This window comes from Colias croceus, chromosome 8 (assembly GCF_905220415.1).
Source record: "Colias croceus chromosome 8, ilColCroc2.1".
Taxonomy (NCBI): Eukaryota; Metazoa; Arthropoda; class Insecta; order Lepidoptera; family Pieridae; genus Colias; species Colias croceus.
The window spans coordinates 11,236,418-11,248,956 of record NC_059544.1 but is presented as its reverse complement, the minus strand read 5'-3'; the positions used below and the strand labels follow the sequence as shown (position 1 = coordinate 11,248,956).

General features: G+C 31.1%; 1 protein-coding gene across 2 annotated transcripts; it reads left to right on the top strand.

Annotated features, from left to right (window-relative positions):
• The first annotated feature begins 1,111 nt into the window (after positions 1–1,111).
• On the top strand, positions 1,112–8,194 carry LOC123694059 (sphingosine-1-phosphate phosphatase 1-like). 2 transcript variants are annotated; one of them, XM_045639359.1, is made up of 5 exons: positions 1,140–1,153; positions 1,435–1,850; positions 3,015–3,265; positions 4,325–4,497; positions 5,962–8,194. In XM_045639359.1, the coding sequence occupies exons 2-5, from the start codon at positions 1,442–1,444 to the stop codon at positions 6,377–6,379; spliced, it is 1,251 nt and encodes a 416-aa protein (XP_045495315.1). In that variant the 5' UTR covers positions 1,140–1,153; positions 1,435–1,441; the 3' UTR covers positions 6,380–8,194. The 2 variants fall into 2 exon arrangements, with proteins under 2 accessions (XP_045495314.1, XP_045495315.1); XM_045639358.1 differs by having other exon boundaries at positions 1,112–1,850.
• The last annotated feature ends 4,345 nt before the right edge of the window (positions 8,195–12,539 follow it).

The window sequence follows — 12,539 nt, the reverse complement described above, 5'->3', positions numbered from 1 at the left end:
AATTGTTTCAAATATTTTCAGAAATTACTTTGCCGTTTTTGTAAATTGCTTCACTAGAAGAAAGCATTACTTCTGAGTTCTGACCAATGTAGGCTGTAGGCTATGTTTTTTTGATAAATCCTGATAAAACCAAGCGGACCTAGGATAAGCTGTTTGACTTATATGTTACCATGTCTGTATCTCTTATACTCGGTACAATAATGTCCTGTATTAGGTTAGGTAAGAATTAAATATAAAATTATCTTTTCTCTATCCTTGCAGTTGTGATGAAAATTGTGTTGTCTTTAATGAGTTGTGGCTTAAACAATAATTCTGTGTCAATGAAAAAATAGTAATAGATACATCATTTTTTTTATGTCTCTCTGAATTTCAAAGGACTCTATCCTTAATTAGAATTTATATGCAGAGGATACCTGTAAGTACATACTTAGGTATTTGTTTAAATTTAATAAAAAATGTTTATTAAAATTGATTTGATTTTCTTTAAGGAATGGTTATCATTATATTCTTACAATAGCGGGTTATTAGTAAAATTGTTATGAAAGAAGATATTTTATTATGCAAGTCGACGGTAGGTATTCTTATGTAGGTACAACTTGGAAAAGTTAGGAAATTAATAGAATGGAAAATAACTCTATCACTTACATAAAAACGGAGCTAATCCAATTTAAACTTGACAGAAAGCTACCTTCAAAGAAAGCTCTTGAAGTAACCAATAATGGAAGTATACAATAATATTGTTTATTCTTCAAATTATATTTTGTAAAACTTTACGGTGTGCAGGCACAAACATAACAATAACACAATTATTTATCTGTCGTTATTTTAATGTCAACGTCAATTTTGATATTTGACTGATAGTGTTATCATTTAAAAAAATAAGTTTTATAATTCATCCAGCAACTTGGCAAAAACTCTGTAGCAAAAACTATTTTTCTGGATCTAAGTAGGCACTTGAATAACTTTAACTCTATGAATATTATTTCTGCATTTGTAAATATTCCAGAGCAGCATTAGAATAATACAAACTTTCAGAAATCACTAAGACAGTATCACAGACAGTATTATGTCATTGAATAAATTCTCTCGTCCTGTCATTTGTATATTACTTGCTCTGTGGTCATTTGTTTTCAATTGCCCAAAGTCAGCTGAGGTTTATGTTTTGAAACTAAGAAAATTTTGCCTTTTCGGCTGATTATATTTAAAAATTCACATTGTTATTTATATCCGTGTTTCATTTGGGTTTTATACAAAATAGTGATATAGATTGGCTGCTTATTTTCATTTCTCTAAATGAACAAATTTCTAGAAGACTAATCCAGGGCCAGACCTACATTCAATTTTTACAGTGAAACTACAACAAGTTGATGTAGATATCATTGTTTAATCGATGAAACATTACTTATCTTCATTGTCGTAACGAACTTTCGACAGATTAAAAATGTGGGACAATATAATTGAATATTTAAAGGACCCGCTGCTTGTGGTGAAGGTACAGAACTTTTTTGGTATTGTGTATAAAAGAATCAACCAAACAGACGAGGCGAGCGTGGTACATTCGGATAGAATTGATAAAGATGAAGAGTTTGACATCAGGCAGCATAAGAGGATACCCAGTGATATATCAGGGAGTTCCCAATCTTCATATGACACGGAAACGTCTGGAGACAGCAATCCTGATGAGCTGGAGCTGATGATAGGCAATAAATTCTGGTATTATCTGTTTGTGTTGGGAACAGCACTGGGAGATGAAATATTTTACGCAACTTTTATACCATTTTGGTTTTGGAACATTGATGGAGCGGTGGGGCGAAGAGTTGTACTTGTTTGGACTGTTGTTATGTATATAGGTGAGTGTAATACATAATTTGTAATAAAAAAACATTACTTTTATATTTTACAATACTTACATAGAACATCTATTAATGATCATTGAATTTGATTCATGTATAACAATAATTTATGATAAACTTTTGATTTATATTCATTTAAATTCATGAATAAATACATTTTTATTTTAATAATTAATTAAAATTTGTAATCAATATACATTTAGTTCTAATAAATGAATAATGTCAATTCATATTCATAATCTAGTTAAGAAATGGTGACAAATTCATAAAATATTTATATCATCAGATAAAGGATTAATTGTAAGTGGAAATGAGTCTTATCTTCTCAGAAGTCTTGTACAGTAATGTTTGCATAGTATTTACTACACTACTATAGATAAGAGATATAAAATGTGTTTTGGTTACAGAATTTTTTTTTATTGTATTTTTTACTTAACATATTTTTAAATTTAATATCCTCAAATGAGGGTTTGATGTTTCAATGTTTATCACACCGCTGATGATGTCTTTAATTAAAATTCTAATGAAATGTGATTCATGTCAGCTTTGCCTGCGTTTTCAAAGAAAAAACCCGCAGAGTTCCCGTGGGATTTCCAGGATAAAACCTATGTGTTAATCCACTTTACCCTCTATATGTGTGCTAAATTTCACTGTAATTAGTTCAGTAGTATTTGCGTGAAAGAGTAACATACATACACACACACATACATCCATCCTCACAAACTTACGCTTTTATAATATTAGTAGGATAGGATAGGATGATTTATTGTTCTATCCAGCTGGAGCAACTTAAGTTATTATTTTCATTGTTAAAAACATGTGTTTATTGTAAATAATTGTTGAGGCCTTAGGCCTTCCGTGGATACTTTTTGTACTGTATTTGACAAACCAAGCAAATAATATACTGACTATAAATAACATTGAAAATACCTAACAATGCCATTCAGCACAACTATTCAAAATTCAAATGAAATACAAAGATATTTTTCTAGATATGTATAATGTTGAAACCAAAACAATTGGTTTTATAGTTAAGTAACATTAAAAATGTGAAAAACTGTGTCAACTAGTGTAAAATAAAATAATACACACAAATGTATACAAAACTTTTTATTTTCACAACTATTGGAATGCACTATTTAACATTAATTTCGATTCCAGGACAAGGTTTCAAAGACATAATCCGATGGCCCCGACCAGGTTACCCAGTAAAGAAGCTACAACAAAAATGGGCGATAGAGTACGGCATGCCGTCCACGCACGCTATGGTCGGTGTGTCCATACCGTTCTCAGTGCTACTGTATACAATAGATAGATATGTGTATCCCGTGCACTGGGGCGTCGTGATCGCTGTCTCGTGGTGCACGTTGATCTGTGTGAGCAGGATTTACCTGGGAATGCATAGCGTTCTGGTGAGTTTGTAGTTCTTTACTTGTAGAAAGTATAATAACAGTCCCACAAGTAATTAAAGCTCTCTCTTTTAAACCTATGCCCCTCTAGAGCCTTCCAAAGGACCAGGTATCATCCTTCTGGTGGTACCTGTGGGCTGTGGAGAAATACATAATTATTATAAGCAAAAGATATTGTACACAAAAAGACAGGACATACTCAATTCTTAAACAGAAATATGTACAGCATAAGATGTTATGGTACAGAAGGAGGTCTTATCGTTATTAAGCAATTTCTACAAGACAACCACAAAGCAACTGTTGTGTAATTGTCACGTGTGTTTTAATATTAATTATTATATAACACAAGCTAGCCTTAATGAAATTTCTCCGCCATGTTCAAGAAACAATCTGGATAATTATAAGTATAATTATTATTAGAGAGAATTCATTAAACTTTATCAATATTCAAGATTATTAATATGACTTGTAATGTATTTGTGTGTATTATTTCACCCATAGACATGACTCATTCAAACCAATACAATGGAAGAATCATGCTAATTATGTATGCATAAGTATTTCAATCTTGTTTATTGATTACTAGTGGTCCGCCCCGGCTTCGCCCGTGGTACATATTTCGCAATAAAAGGTAGCCTATGTGCTTTCTCGGGTATCAAAATAACTCCATACCAAATTTCATGCAAATTGGTTCAGTAGTTTAGGCGTGATTGAGAGCATTTATAATATTAGTATGGATGATTATGAATTGCTTATTAGAGAGTGCTGTGTTTTAATAAGAAGTGTGTACATATTTATTAAACAACTACTTTAAGGAAAGGAAGGGACAATAAAGAAATGGTACAATTCAGTTTCCAGATGCAAATTTCTATAAATAATATTATAGCGAGCTTAATTTTAATTATCAATCAGAATTTCTTGATTAAAAATTTTTCTACAATTTAAATTTTTGAAGTGATAAAGATTTTCAAAACAAATAAATATCTCAGAAATTAGAAGAAATAAATAAATTCTTTAATATCTGATAAACACCACATTTTAAGATTTCTGCCTACATTCCAGGACATAGCAGCCGGTCTACTGCTCTCATCATCACTGCTAGTAGTCCTGGTGCCGCTAGTAGACCGACTGGATGGTCTACTGCTCACGGAATACTGGTCTCCTCTGATGGTGCTGGCGGTGTCCATCCTGGTGATAGTGTACCATCCGCAGTCTGATAAGTGGACACCTACTAGGTATGTATGCTAAATCAAACATTTATTTATTCAATTAGACTTCTTCGAGAAGCACTTTTGAAACGTCAATACATATTTTTATGTTACCACCGATTCGGAAAGCAATATCTATGGAGAAGAACCGACAAGAAACTCCATAGTTGCTCTTTATTGCAACATACATTGATAGTAGGATATAATATGGTGTATAAAACCCGTTTAAAATCCGGTTCAATTTCTATATGTTAGCCATTGATAATAGGATAATATATTATGATTTGATGAATAAATCGAGTTTAAAATCCGTTTTACTATGTATATGTTGGCCATTGGTTCTAAAATTACAGATTTGAAGAATTAATACTACTTTTGAAAGTATTATAGATTTAAATTGCGCGTATTATGAACGAAGGATTCATTGTGTTTTTCTTATATGAACTCGCATTATAAACCCGAGAATTCTTTAAACATTAAAAAGGTAATATTCCTAACCATCATATCCATATAAATCTCCCTTTCGGATAGGAAATTTCGATTAGAAGTTACGACGTATAAAACTCAAAGTATGAAAAAATGTCACTGTTTGAAAAAAAAACATCCATCAGCGAACCGATCCAAATGAAATTTCATATGTATAACTGCAAAAAACGAAATGAAACTTGACGGTTATAAACAGTGTTAAAGTAATTTTTAGTCCCTACAAATACTAATTGGCGTAATTACGATAAATGATACTACTCGAGCGGAACCGGAGCAAGCAATTAACTAATATGCACTAATTCACGACGCTAAAAATCAGTAACTTTAAGTAAAAAATGAAACTACATTTTATACGTACAAATTGATTTTAAATATTACCTATATTTCAATGCGTAATAAATTATACCAATTCTTACCAATCTAAGGACAAAGAACACATATGAATTCCAAATTATTACATTTTAAACCAATAATTATAACTAGCTTCCGCCCGCGACTCCGTCCGCGCGGATTTTTTTTTTTTTATGCAATAGGAAAGCAAACGAGCAGACGCGTCGCCTGATGTTAAGCGAAACGCGCCGCCCATAAGCATCCACTGGGAAGAGGATGTGTTGCTGTCCTCAAAAAGGCTAATTATTTTTTTTTCTACGTATTTTTCCAGGATAAAAAGTATCCTTTTTTACGCCCAGGATAATAAGGTATAATTATACCAAGTTTCATCGAAATCGAACCGGTAGTTTTCACGTGATGTCTTCACATACAGACAGACAGACAGACAAAAAATTTTTTTATCACATATTTGGGTTTGGTATCGATCCAGTAACACCCCCTGCTAGTTATTTTTTCAATATTTTCAATGTACAGAATTGACCCTTCTACAGATTTATTATATGTATAGATAATATATGATGGATTCCATAAGTTTTTTATGGAAATTATTTGAAATAAAAAAATAAAAAATTCTCACTTAGAAAATAAACCACAAATATGCGTTTCCAATTCCAGAGGCGACACGACAATGATAGTGAGCGTATGCGCGGGCATCCTCATCGGATCGTGGACAAATTACCAACTTGGCAATATGGCCGCCAGCGACAAGACACCGCCCTACGAAATCATCTGGCCCTCCGTTGAAATGTTTGGCTGTATGCTCCTCCGGACCATCCTGGGGTTCTGCGGAGTCCTAGCCACCAGGGCCTTCGCCAAATCCTTCTCATACGCCTTTGTTTGTGCTCTCCTGGGAAAGGATAAAAATGAATTGAGGAACTCCGAAGACAGTCTCGATAATAAGAACAAAATATTTGTTGAATGCTGTTATAAGTACTTCACATATGGCATGATTGGGTTTAACACGACATATGTGTTTCCTAATGTGTTTGATTTGTTGATGATCAACAGGCCAACGTATTATACGGAAATTTGATAGATGACGGAGTTTTTTAGTGTTACAGTTGTTGAGTGGTGAAAATGAAAGTGATGAAAGGTACTGGGTGGTATTTCATATATTTAAAATTTAACACATTTAAGTATATGAAAGGTATGATGGAGAATATTACATAATATGTTGAGTAAACAATAGTTTGAGTGGTAATTTGCATATTTGCGTCACGATAAAAACATCACAGTACCTATTTAAATGAAACAATAGTGTAGTTTTCTGAAATCAAAATGATCACCCAGTAATTCTACTGCCTATACATTTAAGAAAAGACATTTTGTTTTATTGTTTCACAAATTGTTATTTACTCTTTATTGTAAACATTATGTTGTTTAAATAGAGGTTTGTATGTTTGTTCCTCGATCATGCAAATGTACTAAACCGATCTTAAGAAAAAGGAAAGTATGTAAAAGACACCGTACTTAGTTTTAGTAAGAGGAAGAAAAAAAAAACATATAAATTAGTATTGTAAAAAAAGGTAGCTAGGATATCTAGATATCTAGAATATTACATGCTATATGCAAAAGAAACAAAATTACGTTTTTATTTTTTATATGACAGCAGGTACAATTAACATCTTGCAAGTATACTATAAACTTGACATACTATAAACGATTAGACTAACAATCGCCCTTTAACAGATCGTTAAAATGTCAGTTATATAAAATATTCATTCAAATTAACACCAATGAGGTGACTAAAACTCTGCCTAATGCACCCGAATGCAGAGTTTTGCTTCGGACGATTTTTGAATGTGATTGTGAATCTAGTTTTTTTATTGTATGTCAATGCTTGCAAGTATAAAATGCACAAATTTAAATTTTTAAATATACTACTATCGCACGTAAAATATTTATAAGTAATTTTCTCGTATTCGATGTTTATGTTTAATACAAAAACAGCAAATGAGGAATAGAATTGAATACTTACATAATTAAATAATATCCCTCATATAAGTATCAGTATAATTATGTTTTGAAATATTGAGGTAATCAAATTTTGCATTTTTTTTAATTTCTTCTTTATACAATTCCATTGTCCTCTTTTTGAATAAAATATAAGTTTTATCACGTTAAACGGTTGTGACAATTTAAGTATATAATATTGAGCTTTATACGAATTTACCCGTCTCATTATCTCAATAAAAACATGCCAAAAGTTTCATACTGATTTTTTATATGATACATTTAAAAAATAGTTTGTCCTTTCAATATTCATTTATGAATTTATTTATTTTGAGCAAGCGAAATTAAACACTTTAAAGTAATCATGAGTTCACTAATTAGGCATTTAGTTATTCCATTTTTCCAATGCTTTGTCATTAGAATCTAAAATTTCTATAGTAAGAAGAATAATATTCAGTAATTAAATCATTCCCATGAATGAAAAATTTTTACATTCCTAGATGGATATGCGATAAATAATTTTGAAAACATAATATGCATGTAGCCATATTTCACTATAATAATTATGGTATATAATATATTATTATCATATCATAAAACATTCAGTCGACAGATGTTTAAATATATTTTTATATGTTTTATTTCTAATTAATACCTATATTGTGTTATATTCATAAGTATAGTATAAACCGGGCCAATAGAAGCGAATAGTAATTCAAAATGGCCGCTTAAAATTCGCTTGTTTATTGGCGCGGAATACAGTGTTATTTATTTTATGTATAAAGGCTATGATATAAGTGAACATTGGTCATAAAATGGGGCCTTAATTTTGTCTAGGGTTCCAGTACGAAATAAATATTGTTTATCTTAGAAAAATAAACGTTTTATATTGTTACTGGTGTTTTTATTTTAAACCTACCAAATAATACACATATTATTATGTTTGTAGACTATAATAGGTATGGCGTTAACTGGTAAAAGAACATCGAGCACTAATCGTTATGAAATTTTATCTGTCCATATTTTGTTACAATGCATCCTACAAATATTATAAATGCAAAAGTTACTAACTAACATACATGTTAGTTTGTTTGTTACTCCTTCACGCAAAAACTGCTGAACCGATTTTCATGAATTATTTTTACACATAGAGGGTAAGTAACTTGAATTATTATCATAGGATAGTTTTTATCCCGAAATTACCACGGCAATGGAATTATTCTGGTTTTTCTTTGACTACGCGGGCGAAAAGCTGTTTTAAAATATTTGAAACCATCGAGCGTATTGGTGAACATGTTACCGAGTGTAAGCAAACACGGGTCACGGGTGAGAAAACGCTGCTCTCTATTGCAAAAGATTAATAGACTATAATATTATTATGTACCATGGCCTGGCGTGGCATCGAGTAGCCGGAGTGTACCTCTATGTGTGAATCGCTCGCAAGCGGATCGCCCAGTAAATTTCGACAGTCGCTTCGCCATTCGCCGCCGAACGTGGCTAGATCTTTAACATTTCAGTCTTTCATAGCTTCTTCATTGTTTCCGTGCGAATATTCGGTCAGGCGAATGTCCGACGGTATCGTTTACCTCATACCTGCGACGCACCTACATCCTACATAGTGCGGTTGCGATAGGGGAAACTTGCCTAATTCGTACCACTTAAGGAGAACCTCAAAAATTTTGGAAATGAACAATGATACACAGTTATTTATATTAAGTAATTATAATTTCACTAATGTTCTATTAGTATTTCAACAAAAAATAACATATATCTTATAAACTTCTGAGAAATAAACAATTTTCAAAAACTTAAAAAAAGTACGATTTAAGACCATTCATCTTAAATCGTACTAGTATATTCTTAAATCGTACTTTGAGATCCTATCATTGGTTTACAGTCTTAAAAATCACAATCTTAATAATCTTCTCCTCTTTTTCTTAATTTTAATGTACCTAGATTAATTCTTATTAATACAGCGGATGGTCTTTGCCAAATCCTGACAGTCATCGCAGTAATAACATTTTGTTTTTTTAGTTGTCCCTGCACATAGCTCATGTAGGTAATTGTGAAGTATGGGTAGGTACCCATACTTCACAATTACCGCATTTAATCATGTTTTCTTTAACGTCTTCTTGACATATTTTGCAATACCAACTGTCATTTTCATCTTGTTCTTGTTTCTTTTTCTTGTTTCCTTTTTGAGGTGTTTTCGTTCGTTCGTACAGGTACGTTTTAAGAAGTTGCTGCGAGTACGAAATAGGCACAAGTATCAAAAGAATTTCAAATTTGCCGCAAAAAAAACTGTCAACGAACAAGCCGGCTTTACTATGTGAAATATATTCACAAATATACGCATAAATATAAAATAAACAGTTAAACAACTTATGAACGGTAGGTATACTTGGAAGACAGTTCTTGTGAAGTGTGCGAAAAAATTACTCAAAAAGTAAGAAAAAACTTACTTGATAAATATTTTAGTCGGGAGCAACGTAACAGGTATTTATTTGTCACATGGCAATATGGCCGACTATTATTGACATTTTATGCCACCAGAGGCGCTGGTAACTATTACCCAAGCCGAGATATAGACGAGGTACGATTTAAGCGCAGGTACGAATTATGCAAGTTTACCCTAACATTGAACGCTTTCTTCTGATGGGTTCGATTGTCGTTTTATCACAGTAAAGCCACGAAAAGCCCGGTTTTATAAAAGTAATTGAAAAATATATGTAGTTAGTGGATAAAACCTAGTTAAATATTTAATCGAATCTGTTTTTTTCTAAATATAAATCGATTGATCTATTAATAAACATTTTGCCTTTTATTTTGTAATCTAAGCATTTTGCCATGTCATTGGTATGTTCCTGTAATTTACGATGTGGCCGTATCATACTTCCGCAGTGATGCAACTAAATTATATAATTATTAATGTACCGGTTTTATTAATAAAGTTATCTTTAAATCCATCCAAATACATATTATTGTAACTATTTTATTAGATAGTGTTAATATTTTCTAAATCATGCTATAGAAAAATATCTGAATTTTCTTATAAAATCAAAGTAATTATGAAGCTGCATTGTTATTATAATTAATCTATACTAATATTATAAAGCTGAAAAGTTTGTTTGCTTTTTTGAACGCGCTAATCTCGGGAACTACTGGTCCGATTTAAAAAATTCTTTCGGTGTTAGATAGCCCATTTATTGAGGAAGACGCTAAGACCAACAGGAACGGAGCAATGAGGGTGAAACCGCGGGGAACAGCTAGTTTTCTATATGTCTAGATATTCTATGTAAGCATACAGATTCTACCTTTGCCAGGACTTAACACAAATAAATTTCAAAGAGAGGTAAATAAAAAATACCGTTAAATATATTAAAATTTTTATTGAATCTTATACATACATACATTTGTCATAGTTTATACAAATTAAAATTATACGTTTTATCGAAGGTGAAACCTATGTTTTTGAATACACGAAGAAAATATGAATAGTTACTTAAATGATTTATGTCTACTTTATATTCCAAAAATTACTATTGATACTTTTAGAAATTTTATTAAAAAAATAATGAACTTTTATGACCTAAATAATATATAACCGCTAATTGTTTTTTAAACGGCTGATTACTCTTATTTCATCCTTGTTATATAAAACATCTGTTTTTTTTAAACATAGATTATATATAATGGGCTCTCTTCACAATGGCCAGCGTTGGGCGAGCGAGCGTTGGCGTAGAGGCAATCAGGGTAGATTAGAAGGCCTAAATGTCTATGATCGGCCGTCATTGTAGATTCATAATCGCCGTAATGGCGGCAAACATCGACCATCATTTGTTGGGCCAACGTTGCCCATTGTGAAGAGGGCCCGTAATAGTGCTAGTGCCATGCACTGTAAAATGACAGATATTATTGCACAGATAAAAAATCTCATTGAAAATCTTTGCTTTTTTTCGTAAAGATTATAAAACCTCTGCCACTGCTTTCCTTTGAAAGTTGGTGCGAAGTTAAATATCTTTTGTTTAAATGCAAACTTTATGAAATCACAGTTTTTTTTAAACGGTCTATGTTGATACTATAATATAAGGAATTTTACTAGATAACTTTAAATGTCAAAATTATTATTTGTCTATACAATCATAATGGAACCCAGTTTTTATATTAGATCCATCGAACTCAACAATTTACAACGAAATTATTTGTCCAAATCTTTTTCCAAACAAATAAATACCATTAAAATTTGACGAGAAAGAAAAAGACAAATACAAAAACCGGTAAGACAATACATACATACAAAATAAAAACAAATACATAAATAACATAGTTTAATAACAATCATAACATACATCAATATAAATATAGGAAGACTACACTATATTGACCTTATAATGGCATAGGTCAAGTCTACATTAGACATATTTAGATTTCACCGACAATACTCCAACTTCTCTTTTCTGCAATTACATCAGAATCGGTTTACTCATTTAGCCCTTTAGAGCAGACAGACTGTTACAATTTTTAAATTATACAATTTGTTTTCGAGTATGACGATATCCTTTACAATTTTAAAGTAAATAAAATAACATTAACATGTTTATAGATTTTTAAAATCATCCAATAAATAATATAATGCTAGCATTATTTTATTTATTTTACATGAAATGTTTTAAAAACAAATGCTCAGGTTCATTACAATTTTATATAGCCTTATAGTAATTTACAAAATACACAAATATATAAATTCATAATACATATTACAAAAAATAAGGAATATTTTTGGTCAAGTGATTTGTTTAGTATATTTTGTAAACTACTACACAACAATGATTACATGGTACATTCATAAACGTTTTTTATAGTTTTGGCGCGCTTTTTGAATACGGAATCAGAATTATTTTGACTGTTATCTATTAAAATCGTGTGTAAATTTAAATAAAATACTGGCATTATCCAATAAAATATAATATTTACATTTATTGTTATTTATCTGTAATTTATTGACCCCCGTATCTTATAAATGCAATTCACATTTTCCTTAAAACCCGACTGAAGTTACACACAAGTCTACATATTATTATAATTAAAGCATTCATCGTACAGCTGTGAAGTCAGCTAAAACAATTCTGAGAAATAAATCTATGAAGTCCATACTAAATAACATCACAAATGTATATTTATACTTTGTTTCAATAGAATTTGCCGCGCTTTATTTTATTAATAAAAAAACCGCGCTTACT

Coding starts and splice junctions, on each gene's coding strand:
- LOC123694059 (XM_045639358.1), top strand. CDS start 1,442: ATGTGGGACAATATAATTGAATATTTAAAGGACCCGCTGCTTGTGGTG. Junction 1,851..3,014: donor GACTGTTGTTATGTATATAG/GTGAGTGTAATA, acceptor TTTCGATTCCAG/GACAAGGTTTCAAAGACATA. Junction 4,498..5,961: donor GATAAGTGGACACCTACTAG/GTATGTATGCTA, acceptor TTCCAATTCCAG/AGGCGACACGACAATGATAG.